The 27,670-nt window shown below is 39.9% G+C and overlaps 1 protein-coding gene across 13 annotated transcripts in view; it reads left to right on the plus strand.

Moving 5' to 3' along the window:
* The first annotated feature begins 1,156 nt into the window (after positions 1-1,156).
* Positions 1,157-27,670, plus strand: part of ubap2l (ubiquitin associated protein 2-like) — a 31,005-nt gene continuing 4,491 nt past the window's right edge. For 2 of the 13 annotated variants that reach the window (XM_029442611.1, XM_029442612.1), the window contains exons 1-27: positions 1,272-1,427; positions 2,612-2,749; positions 3,971-4,048; positions 4,763-4,873; positions 6,256-6,430; positions 7,125-7,226; positions 7,392-7,437; positions 11,849-11,893; positions 12,726-12,832; positions 13,250-13,309; positions 13,413-13,465; positions 13,634-13,719; positions 14,640-14,820; positions 15,061-15,259; positions 15,420-15,718; positions 16,138-16,310; positions 17,054-17,171; positions 17,952-17,991; positions 18,136-18,325; positions 18,472-18,538; positions 19,700-19,997; positions 21,004-21,092; positions 21,197-21,244; positions 21,354-21,435; positions 22,007-22,224; positions 23,277-23,382; positions 24,649-24,774. In XM_029442611.1, the coding sequence (XP_029298471.1) occupies positions 2,654-2,749; positions 3,971-4,048; positions 4,763-4,873; positions 6,256-6,430; positions 7,125-7,226; positions 7,392-7,437; positions 11,849-11,893; positions 12,726-12,832; positions 13,250-13,309; positions 13,413-13,465; positions 13,634-13,719; positions 14,640-14,820; positions 15,061-15,259; positions 15,420-15,718; positions 16,138-16,310; positions 17,054-17,171; positions 17,952-17,991; positions 18,136-18,325; positions 18,472-18,538; positions 19,700-19,997; positions 21,004-21,092; positions 21,197-21,244; positions 21,354-21,435; positions 22,007-22,224; positions 23,277-23,382; positions 24,649-24,774 (3,193 nt within the window). In that variant the 5' untranslated portion in view covers positions 1,272-1,427; positions 2,612-2,653. Of the gene's footprint in view, positions 1,250-1,271; positions 1,428-2,611; positions 2,750-3,970; positions 4,049-4,762; positions 4,874-6,255; positions 6,431-7,124; positions 7,227-7,391; positions 7,438-11,848; positions 11,894-12,725; positions 12,833-13,249; positions 13,310-13,412; positions 13,466-13,633; positions 13,720-14,639; positions 14,821-15,060; positions 15,260-15,419; positions 15,719-16,137; positions 16,311-17,053; positions 17,172-17,951; positions 17,992-18,135; positions 18,326-18,471; positions 18,539-19,699; positions 19,998-21,003; positions 21,093-21,190; positions 21,245-21,353; positions 21,436-22,006; positions 22,225-23,276; positions 23,383-24,648; positions 24,775-25,213; positions 25,265-27,670 lie in introns of those variants that run through there. The other 11 variants (XM_029442608.1, XM_029442610.1, XM_029442615.1 and 8 more) reach the window with 7 other exon arrangements.

A 27,670-nucleotide genomic window follows, 5' to 3' on the forward strand; every position in this document is an offset into this window, starting at 1 on the left:
GTCGAGTGCGACAGAAACAACTGATTTGCGACACTCCAGATTACCGTAATAACTGAGTAAGGACCAGTCAGGTCAAACTAGAGGACGGAAGATAAATCAGAAATACATATGTTTAAATAACAATCAACATATCAACAAAGGTGAAATGATACTTAGATAAATACATTTAAAAATGTATACAGACATTTAAAAAAAAAAATATATATAGGCTATATATATATATAATATGAATGCAAATAAATAAATAATTTAAAGGGAATATGAAATAGGGAAGTAGATAAATACGGAAATAATACAAAGGTAAACAAATAAAGGAGCAAATTAACAAAAATATCAATGTATGTAACATTTTTATCAATTAATAGTAACATTTTATTTTCGGTACATTTAATGGCATATTTATTAACTTATCAGGCCATTTATTTTACATCTTCTGTCCTCCTTATGAAACAACCTACCTGCATACCTTACCTTTCATTCACTTTTTGTCCAATATAAAAATGTATTCCTTTGTACATAAACATATTTCATATTGTTTTTCCATTATAGTATAGTGAGTGTATATAAATAACATATTGCATATACTAAACACCACTATATAATTTAATATACATGTGTATTGTATTTATTATTCATGCTTGTAGGCCTACCTATACTCTTTGCACATAAAACATCACTAGCTGTTTCTACACCAGCAGGACACTTAACAAGGGTCTACCTCAATAAGGATTTCAGAGTCTGAGACATTTTCACAATTCATTAATAAAGTCTTGTGTTAATAATGTCTCGTTATGAACTGTGAGTATAGGCTACAACTTTTGATTGTAATTTCTGTGCTTTCTTTCATGTCTTTTATTTTACTATTACATTAAATATTTAAAATTATTTATTATTTCATATTTATTAATTAATTTAATATATAAATATTAATTAATTATTATTTATTTCGTGTGGTCTGTAACCTGTGAGACTTTCTGAATATTTTCAATGAGTGCTTACTGTCAAATTCACTGAAATGTTGTGCATATAATTCGTATTAGATCAATCCAATCCCTCAGATGCCTCATCCTTCAATTTGCTAAAGTTTATTATCTGTGTCGTGCATCCTCACCACTGACATGTCATAACCCCGCTGATAATATTAAACTATTTTAGCGATCTGATCACATGTCGTGGGTCCAGTTTCCTCGAAGCGCCATGTAAACCACGTGACGCAGCTCTCCGTGGTGTCAGAGTGGAAAAGAAACAGGTAAATTCAGTCTCTCGCTTATTGTGATGAGTAGTCGGTTCGCTATATTTTCTCAACTTAGTTGTATCAACTTGGGGTTCAGGTATTATATCCTGCCCTAAATCCGACTAGAAGGTCGACAACGAGACCACTTGTCGGTCGGTTGTGTAGCAGTGTCTAATATTGAGCCGGGTTTCTGGTCAGTATCGCCTGTTATTTATTTTCATTTTAGGGGCCTGCAGGCCTACCTTTTAGCCTCTGTGATTTCTATGTCGAGAGCCCGGCCATCAGAATATATTTTGGGCTGAATGTTGTAGAGTGGTGGTGCAGTTTATTAAGCTTTGCTAACCTAGCTAACTGGCTAGCGTTGCCTAGCTGAGCCAAACGACGTTAGTTAATTAACTTTAGCATGGCTAACATTCGTTAGCAGACAACTAGTGGCAACGAGGTGGCATGGGCGTTTTTGGTTTGGTTGAACATGAAGCCTCACTGCTCGCTAGTAACGTTAGCTGATAAGCTAATTAACTTGTTGGCTATCAAGCTAAGTCAGCTAACGCTGACAACGCAGCATTCCTTAACCAGTTGTAATATCGGCACTCAGTTAGCTGGTTAGCCAACTGCCGTTACAGTTAGCCTCGTTGTCGCCATGAGGTGAAGCCGTGAGAAGCGGAAGCCCACCAGGACTTCATAGCTGGATGCTTTTCCCTCAAGTATTAACGTTAGCTAGTTGGCTAGCATTTTGGCCATGTGGCTGGCTAGTGGAATTGGATATGTTCGACAGGCCCTGGCTTTAGGCTTGTTTTGTGGGATAGTCCAAACAGGGTTTTACGTAACGTGTGCAAGATTAAGCAGCCGCTGTCGTTAGCAAGGTTAATCGAGCAGAGATGTAGTCGGATGTGTTAACTAATGTTATGTGTTTAGTATCCTTGCGCTCTCATTTTATCTTCAAAACAGTGTGATCTATTTATCATGGGGTGCAATATTGTATTGTTGTTTCACAATATAGGTTTGTAAAACCCCACCAAGGCTATTTTTAAAGGGTTGCATAATGCTCCGAAGTAAATACATTGGCTAACATTATGCCTTGAGCGTAGTAGTGTACCATGTCACTCTTGCTTCCCTGGTCAAATCCGCGGCTAGCTTTGGTTTTACACATTGACTTATCTAGAGACTGAAAAACACCCTTTGTAAACGTTCTCCAGGCGTCTCTGGGAACAAAGCTGATGCTGTCTTCTTGATACTGCTACACGCTTGCCACCCCTAGGCAATAAGCCACCAGGCAGTTTGAAGAAGTAGTATTCAAGTGTAGCAGACATGTACATGATGGCATAAATAGGTCATCGTCACAGGTCTGTAATACCGCTCTCATTCTCTTCTCCTCAGGTGTTATTCCTTTGTAAATACTGTTATTTGTATATACTGTAAATGATGACGTCCATGGGCGGGAACCGAGCCCGTGGCAGCTGGGATCAGACGCAGGGCCAGACACAGAGTCAGACACAGCACAAGCAGAGGCCTCAGGTAACCCCACCATTACCACCTGTCACATTTTTACTGGATGCACAGTGATTTGCACCATGGTTGAATGTAGGCAAATCATTTTATTACCAAATGTCACTTGTTTTGTTACACACACAGTTTCTACAAAGCTACATAATACACACATCAACAGTAGGATCAGTATTTAATATAACCTCAAATATCATAGCACTACATAAGAGGCTCTGTAAGAGGTTGTGACAAATGATGCCTTTTACAGGGAGGGGGGTCGCCTGGGTAAAGCGCGCAAGAGTCGCAACATGATGGGGATTACACCTTGCGTTGTAGGTTTGTAATTTGGTCATAAAAAATCAAGTCGGAATCAGAAATCCTTTATTAGTCCCACAATGGGGAAATTTACCTAGTTACAGCAAAAGAACAAGAAGTGGCGAGTACACAATAATTAAATATAATATAATGGAGTAACAGTAGTATAAGTACAAAGTCGCCATTCATGAATTTGATTTCACCAGTGCGATTTCAGCACTGGCCCTTACAGAGAGAAGTTCCCAATTCTCGTCGTCTCTCTACTTAGACTTCTTCGTTGGCGTCTTCATGTAAATGCCCTAATTTTTCAGCCTCTGATGTTTGGTTTCTTCCGCTTTCACCCGAGCCATGATGGAAACGTCATCAATACACCCGCTCGCTCACCGTGACAATGAGCTCTATTCACACAAAGGCTCATTTGGATCTTACACAGACTTAGTATTAGGGAGCTGGCAGGGTAAATTCTGTTTGATGTCCGGTCCGAATAATTCTGACATTTGCATTCTCGCATAAAGCTCCTCTGGGTAATGTCTAGATGATGTTAGGGTTACAGTGGATGAGTGAAAGGGGCTCAGGGTAATCAGGACTGTTGACACCGTATTTTCACAATCGGGAGGGGAATCTCTGATTTTAGACTTTAGGGATCACAGCATGGGTCTGAACTACACTGATTGACTAACATCACACACGTTTGATAATAACGATGTAGTGTTTGGACAGATCTTTGATTTATGGATTTTAGACTCTAACGAGACCTCTAGTCGCCAGTGACAGTGGTGCTTAATGTTGGGTGAGGCATAATATGTGCATGGAAAAGTTGTTAAATATTTAATAAATTGCTTAATATAATTTTGTCCTTTTCTGCTTTTTAAAAGAATGTAAATCTCGTGCTTGTGTTTGTTGCAAATATTGGATGTTTCACTTCTCTTGGAACAGGCTACTGCAGAGCAGATCCGGCTCGCACAGATGATTTCAGACCACAATGATGCAGACTTTGAAGAGAAGGTCAAACAGGTGAGCAGATGCACATCCTTTGTCCTTCTTAGGCTGTCTGTTATGTGTAGCTCCTTTTGAAAAAGATTACGTAGCACTATTTTGTGTTTAACTCTGGTACATATATTATTACGTCTATTGTGTCTTGCATTGGTTGTGTATGTATGTCTCTTTTATTATGCATATTGCATGTATAAAATTATTTGGTTTCCCAGATATCGTCAAACACATTTTCCTTAAAAAAACAATTTACTCGTACATAAATAGTCTCTCTCAATCATTTATGACCCTCTAGAAATGTCTGTTTCTTTTCAGTGTCGTTATACAGAATTTGGCAATAAATCATATGTGATTAATTCAAAGTCGAAGTTAAAAAAGACCCTAAAATGGCATCTAAGGTCAGAAAGTCCTGTAATCGGGTCATCAGGACCTTTTGATAAGAGGTTGTTGTCGTGTACATACTCTATTTTAAAGTGTGTAGTAATTTTAAAGGCATTGAAAGAGCGTATGGAGTCCCAGTCATTATGGAAAATGAACCTGAAGTGACCAAGTTGCTGAATCCCTGCTGGTAGCAGGCTTGCTGTTCTTTAGCTAACCCTGTATTCTGATGTATGTTTTAATTTTTTTAATAACATTTTGCTTAAGTCTACATAAGAGCCTTTTTTATTAATGAGATGTCAGGCGTGTCAGCCAGGGTCACCTCTGTGTCTCATCATGCTACTCATTCTTTTGCAGCTTATTGACATCACAGGCAAGGACCAGGATGAGTCTATGATCGCACTGCACGATTGCAACGGGGATGTCAACAGAGCCATTAACGTGTTGCTGGAGGGTAGCCCAGACACTGTGAGTATTGGCTTTGTGTGAGGGCTTAATGTTGTGAGGGCCATATTCTGGAGAAATCAGTGCTACTCCGGGCTAGATGGCTATGATAGAGGACTAACTATTTACACTGTAAGAGTACGGATCCGGTGGCTGTATCTCATGGTATGAGCGTGGACTTGCTTCAGGCAATATTTTATGTAACGTAAGGCTGCACGATCTGAGAAAAATGTGATAACGTTGTTGTATATCGCGACAACAATATTACTTGCGATAAACGGATGTTTAAGTGTAATCAATTTGGCCTTTTTGCTGCTTTCAGTATACTGCTAAAATACAAAGCATTGCTTGTTGAATAAAGAAAAATGAGAGACAATTATTCCCGACAGTCTTTTATTGAACTGAACACAAAAGGCAACAATAAATAATTGTTTCGAGTTAATTGAATGACTGCACGTGCACTTTGAAAAAATAACTGAGTTCATTGTGATGATGATAAAAAAAATACCCGATATATTGTGCAGCCTTAATGTAAAGGTAAAAAGGTGCAAAAAGAAGTTAACTGTAAACACATTTTCTGTACTTCCTTGGTGGTCAGTATGTCACTTCTGCTTGCCCCTGGTATATTTTCACTGACTCATTAAGAAAAATTAAACCTTCCACTAATTTATAACTCACCTTTTGTCTTTATTACATTATCAAACAAGAGGTAAATGCAGCAATCGATTGAAACTTTCATGTATGAATTGGCCATGCAACACAAGTGCAGCAAGGACAAACTCAATAAGCCCCTGTAGTTGTATACAAGCTTTGATAAAAATGTAACTAGTAGAACATAAGGGGGAATGGAAACCAGAGAGTGGAAATGTGTCTTGCCAGTGCATTAATCAGACCTGATAAGGGTTGTCAGGTACCTGGATTGTTAATATAATGGCTCAGTAGAGAGACTTTAAAATTAACTACTTCAATATTGCTTACTGGAGAATTACCGACAAGAGGAACAGAGTTTGTTTTTGTTTTCACTTTCCCAAACAACCTTAATGTTCTGCATCTGTGACAAGCTGAGAAGTAAAATCCAACTCGGAAATTGTCAGATGTAGACTTATGGTGAGAAACTACCAGGAACATATTTTATAACCAGTTGGCGTGCTGACCCTTCAATTGTCTCAAGTCGATGTCATACTAACCACCAAGCAACACTCAACATCCAACTTGTTTGTTTCTGTTTACATTTCTTCTAGTTCTGATCATATTTTGGTTGGGTACATTGTCATGTTGTTATGGCAGCGGTCCTAAAATACACCTAAATGAACCTTCATTTGTCTTTAGTGGTGGTTTTTGTCTTGATGACTCGGTACAATGTCAATGAGTCCATCAGCTTATTGCTGTCTTTATTTCTTCCCAAGGACTCTTGGGAAATGGTGGGGAAGAAGAAAGGGGTGTCAGGCCAGAAGGAGACTAGCCAGGCAGAGACCGGAGACGAAGGGAAAGAGAACAGGGAGAAGGGAGGAGAGAAGGATGTGGCACGTCGTCGAGGTGGAGCTCCACGCAAAGGCCGTGGAGCCAGCAGGGGACGAGAGTGTAAGTGTTTACTGTCACCTTTTTGCTGTTTTTTATTTTTTAGGTATCTTTTGTAAAATATGAATATTTGTTTCGCCAAACAAAGCACCTAAAATTGCGACATGAGATAATTTCCTCTCCTGTCAATATTATCATCTTTCACTATCAAAACAAACGCTATGCTTGTGACCCATGAGCACACAAGAGCCCCACAGGACTCCCACATTTATCTGAAATTTGGGAATCCTACTAATCCTAATCCTTGTCAAATGGGGTTGTAGTTCAAAATAAAAAAGCAGTAGAAAGTCTTTGTTTGCATCAACAGTGGCCTGTAAATGTATGGGAACATTGTGTTCCATCTGTTCAATGAAGTTAAGAATGGAAATGTTGCAACGCTGCGACAAAATTACTGAAAGAAGAAAATGGGGAGCGTTTAAAAAAAAAAAAAAAATGGCAGTTTCTGACATCACCTGCATGAAAGTATGTGAAACGAATCAGAGTATCATGACAACACATCTTGGTTTGAAGGTGGAGATCAATGAGTCATTGGTCAGCTCTCGTGTGTGTCATTTTGAATGAAGGGCTACCCTGCTCTGGTGCAGCTGCACAGCTTTTGATTCAGTTTGTCTCTAAGCTATAACACAGTTTAGTTGAAATGATTATTGTGACATCTGTGTAGTGTCAAAATATGATGTCTTTTTCTCTTAACTCAAAGTTCGTGGTCAGGAGAATGGCTTGGATGCAGGCAAGGCTGGAGTAGTGGGAAGAGGTGCTGAGCGAGGCCGAAGGGGAAGAGGCAGAGGAAGAGGCACTGTCGGTAAGTGGTTGTAATCCTCCTTGGACAATCTCGTTTGGGAAGGAAATGTATCTAATGAAAACGAGGCGGTATCAAGGGTGGGTTTTTATTTAACTGCTGCCATTCTTTCTTGTGACAACAGTTGTTAAGCTAAGAAACTGAAGTAAGCTCTTGTTGTCTCCCCAGGAGTAGCTGGTCGGCGAGGAGGCAGATTTTCAGCGCAGGGCATGGGGTAAGGGAACACCTGCGTTGCCTTAAACCAGAGGGCCTTTTGTTACACGTTTACCTGTTGCCATGGTCACCAGAGAGCAGGACCCCAGCCTATTGTTTATCCCTAATCCAAAGCAGGGAGACTGTGCATCAGCCAGTGGGAAAGAAAAGCATTGGCAGAAAAACTCTCTTCAGAGTTCACAATGTCTAAACATTTTATTTAGAGTGAAATTTTGATGGATCCACTCAGAAGGGTGTCTCTGCTCTCTGGCCCGAGGCTGCAGCATAATCCATATGTATTTTGCTTGTTCGATGTATTGTGTGTATTGGGTGTGCGTGTATGCAGTTGATGAATTGGCATTTTATACTGACAGCTTTACTAGTAGGTGTCATAACAGCAGAAGTACTTCTCTCAACTGTGATGACATTCTTGGCACATTTCGTTATTTCATAGGTGATGTAGTTGTCGCAACAAATTTCTTGCTTTTTTGATTATAAGAAGTTAGGTGGGATGTTACTCTGCAGTTATAGATCTTTAAGTCTTCTTGGTCTGCTGAAGTAGTGCATGTGGCTCTCAAGTGAGGTCAGCGGCTGAGTGGCTTCCTCCCAAGAGAAGCCTGACTAATTTTCACCCTTGCTAGTACAAGGTATTGGATTTGTGCTTCAAAGCTACTGTTATCGTGCCATACTTATATATTTGAACTCAGGCTCAGAACGTAGAGGCATGAATTGAATGAAACTAAAACATTTTTGTTGTAATTCACAGATTTTTGCTCAAGTGGTGGTGCAATAACTAACAAAACGTCTTAAAGGTTTTATCTGTATGCTCTGTGTTTCCATGATGCTGTGAAAATGTGCTACAATTTTAAGTATTTGTGGAGTGTGGACCCAGATATTGACTGTCTACAAACTAAGCTTGCTTTTGGTGAGCTGAGTACTGGGGCTTCCCACCTGCAATCGCATGCAGTGCTAGCTGAGGTGTTTTTATGTTACCTAACCCCCCCCACCTCACACCACACAACAGTATTGTGATTGCGTTTGCTTCTTGCTGCTAGCGGACACAGTTAACCAGCTTGGCTTCAGTGTCAGGAGGACTTAAATAAAACGTGGCTTTAAAGGAAGCTGTCTGGAAGCAGATGTCTTTGATCAGTTTGTTAGAGTGTGATTGGCAGGTTTGCATCTGTCTATTGCTGGTACATTGTGCTAGTACATTTAATATGATGCTATAGCACCATGTACCATTCACCTCACACATATACGCTTAAAAAATGTAGCATGCACTAAATCAAACTAAATGAATACTGTGAGCTCACAAGAGAAACGACTACCGCACTTCATCATTGCTAATAAATAAGCTGATCAAAGAGATTTGTTCTAAAGTTGGTGTAAAACTTAAATGACGAGAATGATGCGGCTGGAATTGATAAATTGATTCAATAGTATCCCCAAATGTAGATGCACCTCTCCGTGCCAAGAATGTCAGACACAAATTCACTCACTTAGGAGGAATGAGGAATTATTACGACTTCCCTAATAAAGGCAACATTGGCACCGTCAAGCCCAAATCAGGTTTTTGGTATATTCAGAATGGATTTACATGGTTAAAGATGTGGAAACTATCACGATTCAAGAATCTCAGACACATTCTTTTTAGTTCTTATTTAATGCAATATAGAAGATATATCTTTTTAAAGCTGCCCCAGTTTGACAACACTGTTTGAGTCTTCAGTGTTTGGTATTACGTAACGGAAACCTCTTATTTTAGAATTTCAAGCTTTGTAGGAAAATAGGGATAGTTTTGTTTGTATTTAATAAATATAAGGTATTGGCTCGTTGTTGAATCGAATCATGGTTTTAAAAACTGAATTGAATCACTGCCCTTCAGATTGTAATGTTGCATCCAGGGTGGTGTTGGCCTTAAATGCAACACGGCTGCATAATAACCTCTATCGCTGATGTTGCCTGGTGTAGAGGAGATGCATTCATTATGTAGCCAGTTGTATTACTTGTACCACAGCATTGGTTGGCACATATACACGCTGCCTCTTTGGGATGTTAGCTGCCTTTGTATTTGAATTCTCTAGTTTGCAGCAAAGACATAGAAGAGAGAGAGATAAGAGTCCCAGTTTGTTGTATCCATAGATGCCTCTCCAAGTTAGCATGTATACAAATCCCCTGATAATGGTTGATATTGTAGGAAACTGCTACAAAAACTAAAGTAAAGTGTGGTTTTGCTCTGGTGGAGGCTGAGCTGTTTATATGAATTGAAGCTGGTCAAGGTTTTAGGGCTGCATGATATTGGAAATAATTGGCATTCCAATATTTTTTTCATGAGATATATGAGCAATATATATTGCTATATGAAAAAATACAAGAATTCTTACCAGATAATGACAAGGTACCCGTTTTGGTCAACATCATCCTTTCCACACAACTGACCTTGCGTTTCTTTTTGCAACCAAATCTTTGTTTTCGGTGCTTTTCTCCTGTTCCTCGTCCATTTTCAAGGGCTAGCGGGGACTGCTTTGGTTGTTTGATGACTTGAGAAGTGATTGGTGGTTCACTGTGCATGCTGAGCCTGCATGTCACTCACTAGCAACAAACTGTGTATCCAAGAACCCTTAACCTCTTACCGTGTGGATGGCCCGCCCGCGGGGCACAGCAGGAGTTTTATTTTGCCGTGTGTTGTGTACAGTCCACCATGCTGGATGTGGTGCCCATGCCATACCTCATTAGAAAGCTTAGAATCTCGTCTATTTAGATTTTGAGATCACAATCACAACAGCAGGTACAATCGGCTCCTCAAACTAGCAAGCAAAATCAATATCAAAATCATAACTTTGAGCCAACTCGCCTATGAAGCCTCATAATAATCCTGTAATAATAAAAGAAAACAGTCCTGTCATTGCCAAAGGTCCAATACATCGACTCCAGTAAAATAGTGATCTTCACATTGATAAAAGCCCATAACCAGCTGTTGCAATCTTTGAAATCAGCTGATCTGTGTGTGTGAATCTCTGTTTATACTCGGTAAAAAAGTTATTCCAGCGCATGCAGAGATGTGCGTCATGATTCCAAAATGGAGACCGGCCTCTTAGCGTTCGATTGACACCTCATTTGAGCCAATCGGAGCTTCCATGCTTTACAAATGTTATTTATTTTTCTAAATTGTATTTATTATATTCAAGTTCAGAAGAAAATACAAAAAAAACACATGTGTTTATACTTCACTTAGACTGTCATTACTACTAACAGGGAATATGGGTATATAATGGTTATTTATGAGCAATACAAATAATATTTTATTAATAAATATATCTCCAAATTGCACAGCTTGTGAACGCCTGGTGTTACTCTTAAGAAGAACTTGTCTAATATGTTGTGTTTTTGTGTTTTTGTTCTGAAATTTTAACCTGAACTTGGTAATACTTGATTCTATGTTCCTATTGTGTTTTCCAGCTCATACCTACCAGCTATACCCATCTTCAGGCATCTTTTTCAACAAAGAAATTCAGATAGTTTATTTTATTCAAATTCAGTATATTCAGACCACTATTACTCAGTGCCAGAAGCACTTGGAGTAATTCTGAGCTATAAGTTGTATAAGTTATACAATAATTATCTTTTGAATGGGACCAAAACCATGCATATGGTGCAAATGGTTGAAGAGCAGCTTTTAATTTGTCGTTTTGCAGGTATTTTCGGGTAAATTCCCCCACACTGTAAGAGGTTAAGTCAGAGTAAGTTATGTGCTATCAGACGGCCTTCTCCTCTGTATATAAGTTGTGGAAAATGATACTCTTGTGCAGCAAAACAGTGGTAGCATGACGTTTTTGAGTCAATTTGCCATACTTCACAGCGCACGTCCTACGACATGACTATTGCGCATGCGCACATCACAATGACAATGCTGAAACAATATATCATGCAGCCCTAATATTTCTTATTTTCTTAAAAAGTGGATAATAACAGTGAGATCAAATAAGACCAGTTGACTTGAGGTGGAAAACCTTTTCAATGGAGGAGATATTGAATGCCTACTGATGCATTCACAACAGCATCCTGTATGGCTGTTTAATAATAGCTTTGAGATGATGCATCTGTGTGATAGAAGGTACCATTGAAATTCCTGAGATTGTTTAGGCATTAACTGCATCAATGGAAAGATTACTGCATTTACTCTTGCATAACTGCTCTCATCTAGCAAGGGTTTTTGTGTTTGTGGCTGAGTTGGGTTTCTTGGACTGTATTTATCCACCATGACTAAAAGCATTGCCTTGCATTAGAGAGTGACTGACAGGTGTAGACAGCAGATCGAAGGCATTTTGCTTACGCTGCTGCTCGGGATTGTGGTCTGAAAAAACAAAAGCTTTATCTTCTACTTTTACTTTGTTGTGCTTCTTGTAATTGTTGCCATTATTTTTCCTCTAAAGCCAGATTGATAAGGGGCCCAGATATGATATTGCAGGAGGTGAGAGGTGAGTGCATCGCCTCTGGTGTGTCTGTTATTCTTGTTTTCTGTAGGGAGACTTTTGAGTGCCATAAAATAGGATGTCGTAATATAAGGGATTAACTAAACAGAAAGTATTACTCCTCATTCTATTAATAGGATATGGAAAAAGATACAACCTTCCTGAAATTAGATGTTAAATCCGTTCACGCAAGCCATAAATGCCCTCAGATTTGTACAGGAAGGATATTAGACAAATAATGAAAGCGGATTGGCTTGGCTTGACTCAAAAGAAAAGCCCTGTACTTCTTCATGTTGCTAGGTTGCACCAGCTGTAATTTTCTCAGCATACACGGATGTGTCAGATTAATGAAAGACATGCAATAGCAGGAAAGAGTTGAGGAGCAACAAAAACAGTATTTAAATGCTCACATATCCTTATTTACATGTCTTAACTTTACAAACTCAGTAATGGTTTCACTTCAGTCTCTTATCCTTTCCTCTTCCTGCTACAACCCCAGTCACTCCTTTTCTGAAGTGTTTCTATTAGCTAAAAGCCTAATGACGATAAGAGCAGAGCAGGGGATTTATTCAAACAGTTCTATATGCAGGCACAAAAAAAAAAACAAGCTCACTAGTGGTTAAAAGCTCTTAAGAATTGAAATGGGGTCTGCCTCTGCTTAACATTTTCAAAACTTTGACCTGTAGAAGGTAAGTTAAAAAAAGAAAAGTACCCCTGACTATTATGTGGGCACCCAGTTATGGCTGAAATTTATTTTGTAGTGCTGACAAACCTTCAGCTGTTGGTCAGTACATACACTTGATTCTCAATTCAACCCACTTATCGCTCTCCTCCCCAGAACATTCAACCCTGCTGACTATACCGAGCCAGCGCAGACAGAAGAAAACTATGGAGGGGGCAGCACCTGGAACAACACGGGAAGTGCGGAGCTTGAGGAGGGAGCTAGTAAGTAATTTATTAAGAAAGGTTGCCCACCAATAAGATATGTTACCCTTCTCAATGAAGCATCTGTTTACCATCCAAACAGTTCTAAAAAAAAATATATATATATTATTTATTTATTTATTTATTTATTTTAATTTTATTATTATATTAAAAAAAAAAAAAAAAATCAATCAGCATCCCAAAGAAGCTCCTGCGGTGAAGATGAAAGGAAGGTTCACTTTTGTTCAAAGTAGCTTTTTGATTCTGGGCGAGAAGTTTCATCATCCATGCACACTGTTTACTTAAAACACAAATCCCAGGCACATTGTATTCTTCTTAGATCTTTACATCCATATCATGCGTGTCCAGTTGAATAAAGTGTAATCATCTCTTCATTACATTGAACTTTGATCTCGTCTCCTCTGTCTTTGTCTCTAGGGCTGGAATACGCTGCAGGAGAGGGAACAAATTACCCGCCCAAGTTTGACTCTGCTCCTGGTAAACCCGTCTTCACTTCTCTGTTGTTTCTATGCATCCCTCATTCTGTTTGAATCTCTTTGCCTATCTCGATAGTATTGAACTGTTTCTCTTTGACTCACAGGCGCCTGGAGGACTGCCACTGAGGAGTGGGGCACTGAGGACTGGAATGAGGATGTGAGTGTTCCTGGGCTTAACCTCATACAACCGCTGTAGCTCTAGATGTATTAAATGAAAACCTCTTCAGCTAAATGAGAAGTTTATAACAGATTTTAGCGTAGTTTCACTGTTTTTGTTTTGTCCAACTATAACGTCTTCCATCTTCTACTTTATCTTCCTCTGCAGCTTTCAGAGACAAAGATATTCACCGCTTCCAGTGTGGCGTCCGTGCCTGTGCCTCAAGAGAATGTAACCATCACCAAAGGACAGAGGTGGGTCCCTTTTGCACTTTCATTTGCCCGACTTGTGATTTCCAGGAATTGGTTGAGAGAATAATTTTAAATGTTGCTTGGTTTCACTGTTTACTTGTTCAATGTCAAATATCACAAAAAGATATTTCATGACTGAAGCTTCTCTATTATGAAGTTTTGTCTGCGTGTCCTTGTTTTGCACTATACTAAACTGAATGTGTCTTTTGGACTGAAAACATGAAATCATCTTGAATTATCATGAGACTTCTTTTATTTTTTGATGTTTTTATACACCAAACTATTAATTTAGAAAGTATTCTGCTGATTAATTGATTGTTAAAATGATAGGAAGTTGCAGCCCTAAAAGTTGTAGCTGTAGTGAAAATAATGGTTGTTGATACAGATCATGTTTTAATTGGAGATGATCCGATACTCGGTATTGTTCTGATACTGGCCAAATCATTGGCTCGGATATCAGAGGGAAAGACGATTATAATCTAATACGATCTATAAGATTTAACTGTCACGTAAATGCTAAACTAAACTTTGAGAGAGATGTGTCACAAGTAACACAGATGAGCAGCTTGTGTCACACGAAAATTGTGACTGTTGAATGGTGATGACCAATGAAAAATGCTGCTAACATTTCTTTGTGTAAAAAGAAAATGTTGCATAACTGAGTCGGGTTGTCGGCTATGTATTGCTACCTTTTTAGGGGAGTCGCATATTTGTCTCAGTTTGAGCCTGATGTTTTATTAATGCCTAGGCTAAACAAAGTTCATTGATACAAATGTAATAACAGCTTAGTTGTTTGAGAGGGGAGAAGACTGTATCCGATTGCTAGCCGCTGATCCTCGAGGTATTGGACAAGAGAAAGTGTTATCGAGCCATCCCTCATTTTAAATGTCCTCCTGTTATAATGAATATTTCCACCTTGCTAGGATTGACCTTGCGGTGCTCCTGGGGAAGACTCCCCCATCCTCCTCCTCAGAGACAGAAAACCCCCCCATGGAGGCCACCCAGCCCTCCTCCTTGTCCCAGTCACTGGTTTTCAGCAACTCCAAGCAAGGGGTGCCGCTCTCCCAAACATCCACCAGCACCCCTTACACCCAGCACAGCATGGTGAGACTTACCAAAAAAACGACTAAAACATTTTTAAATGATGTGCTTGTATCCATCGTGGCTCGTTGTTTTTACTTACTGATGAAAATAATCTTTGATAATGAGTTTTATATCTCAACCACTTCCTAGACTAACTGGGAAAGGATGGGGCTATTGACACCCTGTCCTAACTACGCCCATGTGGCACCAATATATTTTATTATTGTGATAACCGAGTGTCATAATCTGCTCACATTGCAGGTCAGCATGCTGAGCAAGGGTTTTGGAGATGTGGGGGACCCTAAAGGAGCCAGCACAGGGACAACTGGCTCTCAGTTCCTGGAGCAATATAAAACGGCCCAAGCACTGGCCCAGCTGGCAGCCCAGCATTCCCAATCTGGACCCCCCAATACAACCCCTTCATCCTGGGACACCAGTGCCACCTCACTGGGACAATATGGTGAGATGACATCCTTCTGTAATAACTCCAATCTTTCTTCAATCCCCTTGTTAAGGATAATGACATAGATATTTAATTATTTCAATGTAGAACAATCTGAACTGCTGTCAGGGTTTCTTTACTAACTTAACTTTTTTATTCTCTCCTCTCCATTATCCAGATATGAAGTCTGAGTCTGCGGTCCATACACCCTTTACAAAGCGGCAGCCCTACCAGGCCGCCACCTCAACCTCGTCCATGTTGGATGTTTTCCTGCAGGACAAAGGCCTGCCTCCTTCGTCTTCTTCCTCGTCCCATGTGGTGCCTCCGCCTGCTTCCTCCCTTCCCAAAATGTCAGCAGTTCCTTCTCTAGGTCAGCAAGTTTCCCCAAGTTCCTCAGATGCCCAGGGTTCCAGTCCTCTGCCTTTGCAGCAACATAAACTCAAACAGCAGAAGAAGAGGACTTCCATCACAACAAAGGTAACAATTGCATTCAAATTACAACATACTAAAGGTTCTACATATGGCATTCAAAACATTAATATAGCAGTAAATGACTAAATATTGCAAAAATAACAACTGAAATAATGCTGTACCTGGCTAAAAGTGTAAATGCTAATTAATGAATTAAACTACGTCACTATCCATGGACAGCAACTAACTGTTACAACCTAATACCATATAACAATTTGCATGTGAGCATAAGTTATATGTAATAGGCTATGTGAATTAATAAAAAGTTTCTTCTTACATCAACTCTCAACTGTTTACTGAAATTGTTGCAGACTTCCTAATTTGTTGTTCCAACTTGAATTTTTATGTGTAAAAACAAACTCCTGAGATGGTAGAAACCATCCTTCATTATTTTTCACTAATCTTAAAATGCCCCTTATTTTAAGATTCCTGCAATGGCGGTTGAGATGCCTGGCTCAACAGACATGTTGGGCCTCAATCTTCAGTTTGGAGCACTGCAGTTTGGGTCAGAACCAGTTCTACCAGAGTACGAGTCGAACCCCGCTACCACAACACAAGCCAACCAGGTCCAGAACAGTCTGTACACTAGCCCCAGCAGGTTGGTACATCCACAAATGCAACTTAATAACACTTTGAAGATGAAGTTCATATTTACACCCTTTTGTAGGTTCTTTTAGAGATGTCTGACAGTAAAATATTTTATTCTACCATTTTATACTATTTTTAGGACTGTACCAAATAGTTTTAAGCTTTTTTCATAATGTTAACATTCAAAATGCTGCGCAGCTTCTTTTTATTTTTTAACCCCGGTATTTCTGCACAGTTGCAGATAAAGATTAGGCTGCACTGATATTATAGGTATTCTACTATTTGTACAAATAGATTCCAGTGGTGGCACCATCGCTGCATCCTGTGCTTAGTGCCGTCCAAGACTATTGTGATTTGGTTTAAAGAAATACAAACAAGAAGGGGTGTTTTCCCCCTATACCAGAATATAACAATGTGGAGTCAGACCTTTCTCCCGAGCTGACGGCACTGTGGAGGTAAATCTGGCTGTGTGAGACTAAATTCATTAAAGAAAGTCTTCTTTCAAAAATCTCAATAGAAGCTTTCTAATGTAACTAAAACTATTCTGTACAGCCCTACTGTATTTTATTATTGCTGGACATTAAGAAAGTTTTTCTTATGAAGCATTATTGGAAGTACTGGGTTGTAATGATGAATGAAAGTGCATGTTTTAAATGTGCTTTAAAACATAAGTAGTAATTATCATATTTTCAAGTCAGAACAACTTATTGTTCCCTAAGAACAAAATCTTGTCAATACCATTAAAATCTGCAGTGAATCAACTCCAGCTCTCTCCAACTCCAGTCAGATGGACATGTACGAGAGAGCGTCTCAGACACGACGCTACCCTTCCTCAGTCGCCTCCTCCCCTCAGAAGGATATGCAGCCCAAGGTAAGGCCACAGCTTCCCTCTTTTTCACTTAAACTTGGTGAACCTTCTAATAAATTTGGTGTTATGTTAGTATAGTGCTTAGATTAGTGGCTAGAGTTAGAGCTCAGTAGTAGAGATAAAAGGCTTTGATTTAAGGCGTTGTTTAATCTGCGGCAACCACTAAAACGCTAAAATCATTTGGAGATCATTTACCTGAACTCAAATGGCGACAACAATTGATGAAATTAGTCCAGTGTTGAATGAGAATGCTGCAGCCGCCAACCACTAAGTGGGCTGCAATGTAACCGCTCAGGGCAATTCAGCACAGTCAGTGTGCGTCCACTACTACACTGACGGCATCAGATTGTTATTGTAGGTGTCTGACAAGATTATGGCGAGGACCCTACAGAAGAAAATAAATACGGTGTTGTGTGACTTTGTTGTGTGGAAGTACAGTAAGCATAGTTTAGTGTCATCTAAAGTATATTCAATGTTATGGCTGAATATTTGGCTGATTTCAACAATGTGGACAAAATGTGAGTTTTCAGAACTAGATGATTTTGAGTAAGACTTGGTTAGACGCAATAAACAATAACAAACAGACCGGATAAAGCGATAGGTAAAGTTTATTTTCTGTAGGGTCCTTCTCATGACACAAACAATCTGAGCCGGTCTGTGGCAAAAACGAGCACTTTTAGTGGACGTACATTGATGGTGCAGATTTCCCCAACATTTTCATCTTATGAGAATGGCCTGTTTCCATAGAAACCTGTGAACTCACCTACATTGTTGGTTTTACAGAATGGCTTCGGTTCAATACAAGCAACACATTCTGGGGAGGGTAAGTTACTATATACAAGGTTTTTTTTTTCTTTCTCAAAAGCATTTTTGAAAGTTTTCCTCCACATGGAATGGAAGCTTTTTTTCTTTATTCCAGTAATGTTTCTCTCTCTCTCTTTCTCTCTTTCTCGCTCTCCCTCCCCAGCTGCAGCAGGCTCTGCAGTATCAGTTAAGTCTGTCTCTGATTTAGTCACGCCTGTCTCCAGCATGGGCAATTTGACTGACAGCGGCACGGGCCCTGCCTCCTTGTTGACTACATCCAATCAGACGTCCCACAGCGGTCTGGGCCACGGGGAAGACCTGCCTCCAAGCAGCATCCCCCCTCAGCACAACAAGTGAGATGCTGCTAAATTAACACGCATGATAATGTAGGAAATTAACAAGTATCTTGGGTTCACCCAGAGGTCATAACTTGAGTATCGGTAAATGTGATTTGGAGATAGTTGAGTGGTGCTCTGAACCTTCCTGTCATTCTTTACAGCTCTCACCCATCACAACAGAACAGCCTTGCTCCATCTTTAGTCCGGACATCCAACTCAAGCTTAATGGTGAGCTTGTTGTGTTTATTTCTGTATTTATAACGAACCAGGGCTTAAAATACTTTTTGTTTCTTTGTACATAGACTGATGCACACAAGTTTTGAATTAATTTTTTACCTACACCAAAAAAATGTTTATGAACCATTTGGTGTATTTGTCCATCTTTCTCGCCTCTTTAATTTTATTTGACAGTCAAATATGATGAAATAGTCAGTGATGTAATGTCATTATAGCTGAATTTCTCGCTTTCTTTCTTTTTCTCAAACTGTACAGTACAATGTCTTCAAATTAAAGGTGCTACATAGATAAAGTTCATTAATTAATTAATTCAAGTTTCACATGGTCATACTCAGGGTCATCCTGAACAGGATTACTTTGCAAATTTCAGCAAACCTCAAAAGTAAACTTATCCATTTAATTTACGTAAGACATTTTCAATTTGTTGTATCATTTGAGATGACCGTCCCTGTACAGTGTAACTACTTCAAATTGTATATAGTCATAATGAGGACCATTTTAAACAGAAATCCATTGCGCTTCTAAGCAAACCTATTATGGAAACTGTTTACATCTTATTTAATATATGATATTTAATAAATTATTGGTGTAATGTGAGTCTTTCTTCATCTTTTTATGTATGAATAGATTCGCTTCAAAATCCAAGCAGCAGCTGGCTTGACCAGGTTTTTTTACAGTGTTGCATTGTGCTGCTCTGTATCTGTCCGTTTACTGTCAATGTCCTCTTTTGGCACCGTGACGCTATGAAAATGTACGTGTGCAAAGTGTTAGTTGTGTGAGCTCAATGTGAGTTAGCATCCCTGCATAATCAAATTTTCTGAACCAAGTTATTTGCACCGGTGCATACAGAGCTGACAATTTGGCGCACAGCTTACATTTTTACATGCACTACTGTGCATATGCACGTGGTATTTTGAGATCATGTGGACCGAGCTTTGAAAGAGTAAAAGGTTGTTTTTTACCAGACAGAAACCATGAGTTGCGTGTACATGCTTATACTGGACAGTGTATCTCCCGCCATCTCTGAGCATTTTCAAAGCTGCATTTCCTGTGATGGCAGATGGACACATTAGATGTCCATTCACTCTAATGGAAATGTAATCTCATCAATCCTAACCACATCTTTTTATCTTCTTCCTTCCGTCTCTACAGCATCCAACTGTAGACGGTGACTCAAGCCTGCACTGCTCCTCTTTTCCTTCCTCCGTACCGTCATCAGTCCCCTCCTCTTCCACTGTGGCTTGTGCGCAGGTGTCCCTAGGGGCCCCTCAGGGCTCCACTATGGGCTCTGCAACAGTTTTGGCTGCCGCCGGCCTCGGCCCCGTCAGCAGTCTGGCCATGGGCCTCAACCCTGCCTCCATGGGTGTCCAAGCTGCAGCAATTGCCGCTTCAATCTCCTCAGCCATTCCTTCTTCAGCTACTTCCTCACGCGGCTCTGCAGCATCCTCAGGTTAGACATAAACACGAGCACAAACATGAAAAATACGCTTCGATAGCCATTCCTCTTTTCAACAGTTTTACATCTAAATCTTGTACTGAAATTGTGCAACAAAATGTTTCATATTTTAGCTTTTCTTTTCATTGGCTGTCTTATTTACTTGTCAATCTACAGGTAGCATTACCTGTGAGTTAATTGTAGCCTCAGTAATTTAGGGTCAGGGCTTCACACTGCCAGGATTATGTACCCATTTTTATCATACATTTCTAATTGTTACATTTCTGCCTCAGCTGTGGTTTGCCACTGAGTGTATTCAGTACTAGACATTAAGTAGAGCTTTTTTGGTGTTGGCTGTTCTTTAATTCCTTATTTTTTCACTGTTATGATCAAAGCTATATAGTTGACCAGGTGATGAATACCTCTAATCTCTGTGTGCCAATGAGAGCTTGTTGGTTATGCTGATGTGTAACCAATATGGTTGTTTGGTGGCAAGGAGTTTCTTATTTTCATCATGTTTTCAGGTGGTTGTATGCATTACCATGCAACTATGGCAATAGATTTATTGGGAAGTAAGTTATTTTTAATTCAAAAGCCGATAACAGAATGTGACCCTTTATTTAATACAAGCGCAATGCTTTTGTCAGAATTTGGGTTGGACAAATTAGTTTCCATTTTCCTGAGTCTTACACTGTTTGGTTGCTCCTGAGGCTTTTTTCTGTCTCTCTCTCACACAAACGCATTTGATTTGTTTTCGTTTCTGTTCCCTATGCCAGTGCATAGTTTATCACATGGTGTATTGTGGTCTTGTCATTTACTGATGCAGCTTAGGGAGAAATTAATAGCACTTGGTTTGATAAAACAGATTGAAATCTAGTAGTAGTTTATGTGGTGATTTCATTGTACATGCATATCTTTATTTGCCAGGGTGCATAGCAAAGCAATGGGTAAATTATTTTTAGTATTGGCTTGTTGAGTAATAAATGCATTTTTTGTGGTTTATATAACTTTGTGCATGCAGGGAAAGCTCCTCCAAACCTGCCACCTGGAGTGCCCCCTCTACTGCCCAACCCATACATCATGGCCCCTGGACTACTGCACGCCTACCCTGTAAGTTCCTGCCAGTCTTTGTAAAATCTGAGCTTTACCAGTGTGTATGTTGTATTATTGATATAGTAATATTTAACGCATGTCTTGCTTCGTCTCAGCCACAGGTGTACGGCTATGATGACCTACAGATGCTACAGACAAGAATACCGCTGGTGAGTCTTCAACTCCTGCAATAAAAACATTATGCACAAGTCATACTTGCCTACTTCATGTCAAGTATTTTTATAAAAATAACATTTACTAACATTTATCTCTCTACAGGATTATTACAGCATCCCCTTTGCAACTCCCACAACAGCATTGACTGGCAGAGACGGCAGCCTGACGAACAACCCTTACTCTGGTGAGCCTTCTAACAATTGTGTCTTTTAAAAGAGCTTACTATGTCTGTTCAGCAGTTTGCTACATTATTGATAAGCTTCATGTGCTTAGCTGATAAAGGAATAGTTGAAATTGTATGATTATCCTTGCACTAAATATAGAGCACCTTTTCTGCTTGTTGATAGAAACTGAGCCTGACTGGGTGAAAGAGAAATATTGGGCAGATGCCTTTTTTTTATTTTTTATAATTAGATTTAACGATACAATACCAATGAACAATCTAACATTTAGAAATGGTGTATTGAGTGCGGGCCCTGGCCAATAATGTCATTATTTAAGGAATCTATGAAACTATGAATGCATGCCCTATAAGAACAGCGGTGGATAAGTTTGGGTGATTATTAGCTGAAATTGTTCCTTCAAGTCATGAATAGTTTAACATCTTATCAGAAATGGCGCCCCTCAACAATCCAAAAATTGATGGATTGTTTTTTTCTTTATCTCCTTTATTTGTGATTTGATTTGATTTTTTTAATCTCAGGTTGGACATTTGTACTTTAAGTAACATCCCATTCTGTTTCCCGTCTTTGCAGGTGATTTATCAAAGTTTGGTCGAGGTGATGCATCATCCCCGTCTCCAGCCACCACATTAGCTCAGACACAACAGAACCAGACCCAGACGCATCACACCACACAGCAGCCCTTCCTCAACCCCGCGCTGCCGCCTGGCTACAGCTACACGAGCCTCCCGTACTACACCGGCATGCCAGGCCTGCCCAATACCTTCCAGTACGGACCTGCTGTGTTTCCGGTGAGAAACAGTCTCCACAAGCTAGCTAACTTGTTGGCTTCATTACAGTCTTACTTGTCCCCAGAGTATTTTTTTTATGTGGCTGTGGCTCAGGAGGTAGTGCGGGTTGTCATTTTTTTATTAAAAGGTTGGCAGATTGATCCCTGGCTCCTTCTGTGAGCATGTCAAAGTGTCCTTGTGCAAGACACTGAAACCCAAGTTGCTCTCTATTAGGGCTGGGCAACCTATCGATATTATATTAATTATTCTGATGTGAGACTAGATATTGTCTGGGATTATGGATATTGTAATATGGCATACGTGCTCTTCTATGATTCACCTTTACCAACTTAGTTATTATATACACCTTACTGATTATTTATGAAAAATCCCATTGTGTAAATATTTTTGTGAAAGCACCAATAGTCAGCCCTACAATTACATTACAGTTCATTTAGCTAACGCTTTTGTCCAAAGAGACTTACAATAAGTGCAAAAAATCATGAGGATGCAATGCCGAACAGCAAGAATCTTGCAAGTACATTAGCTTCAAATAGGTGAAATCCTTTAACAATAGCTTCAAATGAGCCAAATAAAAGTGCAATGTACAGAAACGATAGAATACGAAGTCAACTATTAGCTACAAATAAGCCAATCCAATATCATTGCAATATTGATATCGAGATATTTCGTCAAACATATTGTGATATTTGATTTTCTCCATGTCACTCAGCACTCTTCACATAAGGCAGACCAGCGCATTGCATGGCAGCTGTGTGACTATTGCTGGATGAATGTGTGTGTGTATGAATGAGAAGCAAATTGTAAGCCACTTTATCGGGTACAATTGAAAGGCGCTGAAAGAAATGTATGTGTTTGAGCAGGAGCAGGGTATCGCATCAAAATTGATCAGTGCATAAATGGAAGAGATGATTCTGGAACTGTATAAGATTACTTCTGTGCTTCCTGACTCAACAAGAAGAAAACTGCATCTCGTGACCCCACAAGACGAACTCTGCCCTGCTTTGTTACCACTTGATGACTTTACATGCCATGGTTTTATTTTTGTCCAGGTGGCTCCTACCTCGTCAAAGCAGCACGGTGTGAATGTCGGCGTCAATGCATCAGCCACTCCCTTCCAGCAGGCTACTGGTTATGGTTCTCATGGATACAGCACTGGTGAGGCACTAAACGATATTGAAGCGGCATGTTTAGAGGGTCATGCAGGTCCTACTCTATATACTTGCATACCGACAGCTCTTTGCTGTTTGTCACAATGATCCCATTGATTTCTCATTGGTGTGGAGTGCATATTTAATTTGAGCGCCGCAGCATCTACAAGCATAAACATGATGCTTGTGTCAATACTTTTGTTATTATTGTGTCATGGTAGTTGCTAATGGTTCATAACGCATTATTGTCTGCTGTCTATCACTTGAACTGTTGACCTCAAAGTTGATCAAAAAAGTTTTCGGATTGAGCTTGATCTATAATTGAGGTCTAGTTTTGTCAGAATATTGGTAATGCATCTGCATCTTGTACCCAGTTTTCATTGCCTGTACACACAAGGAACATGTCTCAATAATTCAGCTGTTTTACAATGGCAAGAAAATATCTGCCATTTAAACTGAACGGGAAGGGGAAGATGGGCTTGAACAGTGGCACCTGGCTGTACCAGTTTAAATACCAGAGGGGGTTACATTATCGGTCTCCTGCTGTCTTCCATAGCTTGCTTTGCTCATTTCAGGAAGTTGTCATTTGCCCCAAGGATTCACATTCTACTACACATTCATCTTAAACATCAACAAATGGAGCACCCATCATCCTCCCATATTTCTTAAATCGACTCCTCTTTTAGCCCATTTTCTTTCATATTTTCCCGGTGGCTTTCTGGTATCTACTCCATCACTTTATATTCTTTTTCAGTGATGTTTTTTCTTTTCATACTTTAATTCATCACTCAATATTCACCTTTGGTCACATCATGTGCTACACTCATTTGTTCTAAGCTGCACCATCTGCTGCTTTCTGCCATCATCCAGCTCAAGCTCGCTCTCCATCCCCCCCTCCCACACACCCTGCCTGCCCCCTCACTTCCCCCACCTCCTTCCCTCAGACTTGTGTCAAATAGTATTTGCAAATGATGTTAGCGTTGATTTAGACCTTCTTGTTGTACCAGATGGACAGATTTAGCCACAAAGGACGATGCATTTAGTGTCAAAGTTCAGATAATTACTTGTAAAGTATTTTGAAGTCAGTTAAGTGGGTTTCCTAGAGGACTTGACACCATCTGTATTGGCAACATTTTGTAAAACCTGTCCATGTGGTACACAGTTTCAAACAAACGCTATGAATTATTTGCAAAAAGCTATTTGAGGCAGGTCTGCTTCCCCTGCCTGGTGTGTCTAACGCTGTGGGCTGTGGCTGTGTGTCTGACTGTTGCAGGCTATGAGGATGTGGGCCAGGCTTCAGGGAGTGGGGATTTCTGTAAGGGCGGATACGGCACTGCCGTGGCCGCTGCCGCTTCTGCACAAAACAAGCCAGCCAGCTCTGTCACCGGGCCTGGAGTCGGTGAGTGCCACCACATGCCAAAATATAGAGGAGAAAAAGGAAAAAAACCTGTCCGTCCCCGTCTTCCTCCTTGTGTCACCAACCATTCTTCTCCCCCCTCTTTGCTCTCGTTCCTTTGCCTCATCGCTGATGAGCTGCGCCTGTAGGAAGACCCTTCACACTACACCCGCTTTTAGACAGTCCAATGCAGCCTGCCTCTCTTAAAAGCCTTGTCTGCCATTCCGTCTGTTTCCTGTTCTCTTCCAGGGCAACTAGTCATTAATCCAATCTGGTTTTTACATTCTACACATGTATGCTACGCAATTATCAGATTTGGAGTCAAGCATGTGGCAGGACACAAGGGCTGCCATAAACTGAGTTGCCCTGGTTGAAGCTGTCTCATTTTCCCTCTGTGTTGCTTGCTCTTCACTCATGTCAATGCTGGTATGTTCATCTCCAGACTACTGGGTTCACGGTCCTGTGGGTGAAGTAGGTTACGGTCCAAGAGAGGGTAACAAAATGTCTATTACTAGTAAAATAATTCTGTGCTATTTAAGAGTGTGTGTGTGATTGTACCGTTTGAAGAGCTTTTCAAGCAAGTGGCTGCAGCTGTGTGCACGAGTGATTCGGCGGTCAGGGTTTTTTGTGACCCACCCGACCCGTTATGAGAACCAATCCGCCCAGCCCGACCTGCAAAAATATACGTTAATCAACAAATTTTATGCATTATAGTTGATGTTAATAATTAACAATAAGAATGTTGACCAGTTAATGCTACTAGTTTGACAGTTAAACATTTTCTTAGAAGAAAAGCTGAGCAAAACTTGGGGGAGCAGCTAAAATAAGAATAGCTAGTTCACGTTAAAGGTCAGACCAACTTAAGTGAGCCTGAGCCAGAGTTGTTGCTAACTTCATGGCTAACCCCCTTCACTTTAATCTGCAGATAGTAAGCAAGACATGGAAGCTTGGCTTTGGTCTTAAGGAGTTGTAGCATTTATTCATCAACAAGTAAACTGTAAACACACTACACTGCTACACAAACGGCTATAATGTTACTGCTCACTTAATACTCACTGTCACAAATGTGCTCTCGCTAGTGTTAAAGTTACCCCAGGCTTGCAATACACGGTAGGAAACCCAGCGAGAGTAACGTTATGCCAGGCAGACACGCAGCTGACAACCACGTAGCCTAACTAACAGATGCGAAGCCTAACTAACAGATGCGAGCGAGACTTACTGGGAGGATGTCTGTATGTGTTCACAACGATGCATGCAACATCGTGGCTGCTAACTCCCAGACGGGAGAACGGGGGACTCTGTGGCCTGTTTTGAGCATGCACGGCATGCCTTGGTCATCGTTGCAGCTGGGCGGCTTGTTAGACACTTCAACCACAGCAGCCCTGCATGCACTAATCTTGTTGTTTTAATAATAATAAGCTTTATTTGTATAGCACCTTTCATACAAGAATTGAAGCCCAAAGTGCTTCACAGCAAAAACATAACAATTAGTACAAGGACAGAATAAGAGCATTTACAGTACAATAATTAGTGTTGACGTAAATGAGTCTGAAGTACCATTATAAAAATAACCGAATTAATAGCAATAGCAGATAAATAGCAGATAAAATAATATAAAATATAAAATATAAAAATAATATAAAATAGCCGAATTAAAATAGTATAAAATAACATTGGAATTCATGCCTAGTTTCCCTATCTGTGCCGTACTTAACGACCCGACTGCCAGTCAGTCTAAGGCGATATCTGACTGCTAGTCTTCTCTGCTGTGACTCGTATGAAATACCTCTGTCAAATATCTCTTAGGTCAAAGGACTTCAATATTTTTTGCAATATAATTAATGGTTAGGACTTAGGTCTGAAACAAGAACAGAGAAGCGGACATGTGACTCAACACGCTGTATGTGTGTGTTATATGTAAATAGTGAGAGTGGACTGTTTCATGCAATGTTTCTGTAAGTTATTAATGAATAACTTGGAATGCTGCTTTGGCAAGCATCACTATTTTTCACATGTATGATGCACTTGTTCTTCACAAAGAATAGTAAATGGCACTTTAGGGTTTGATTATCAGTGTCCTAATCTTTGGAGTGTGTGTATTGTGGTGTTTCTGTGACAAATGAGTATTTTTACAAAATGGTTCCTTAATTCGTCTTGCTTGGGTAAAACATACCCATCTTTGTTATATTCAGCTATGGTGTCCATTGTTTTTGTCTTTTGCTTTGATCTAGTATCATTTATTTAACACTTTCAGCACAGGACAAGTCTGAATCTAACGCTCTCAGATTAGCGTAAAGAGTACAGCAGCTCAGAAGGCTGAGCAGCTCTCGCGCTGACAATAGACATTATTTAATGCTCCAACATATTTTAAATCCATTACTGATGCAGCCTGTAAAAGGACTCAAACTCTCTTAAATATCATTAATGAAGTTATTTTGGCTACAACATTAGCATTGTGGATCTTTCCGTAACTGTCATGTCTTATTAAAGCCATAAATGTTTTACGTAACTGACTGAATGAGAAAGTAATTTTAACTCTTTAGGATGATTTCATCACGTGACCAGTCTTCTTGATCAAAGATTTCACAAATGTTAGGCTCTTACATTGTGTTAAACTCTCCCGTGCCGTTTTTGTTTTGCGCAGCAGTTCACCTAGTTTTGTATCTCTATAGCGATACGGGGGTCAGTAACTACAGATGCAGTCAAACTTTAACCATTGTGGCTAACTGGAACTGATATGTTGCTACACCATCTTTCTCGCCTCTCTTCCTCTTCATCTCCTCTGCTGTCCTCACTAAAGGGAAATCCTACTCAAATCATCTATGAACTTATGCTGACATAGTTGTTCATACTTGAAATTTCCCTGGATTTTCCTTAGAAAATAAAATCTCAGACTCAT

This window comes from Cottoperca gobio, chromosome 11 (genome assembly GCF_900634415.1).
Source record: "Cottoperca gobio chromosome 11, fCotGob3.1, whole genome shotgun sequence".
Taxonomy (NCBI): domain Eukaryota; kingdom Metazoa; phylum Chordata; class Actinopteri; order Perciformes; family Bovichtidae; genus Cottoperca; species Cottoperca gobio.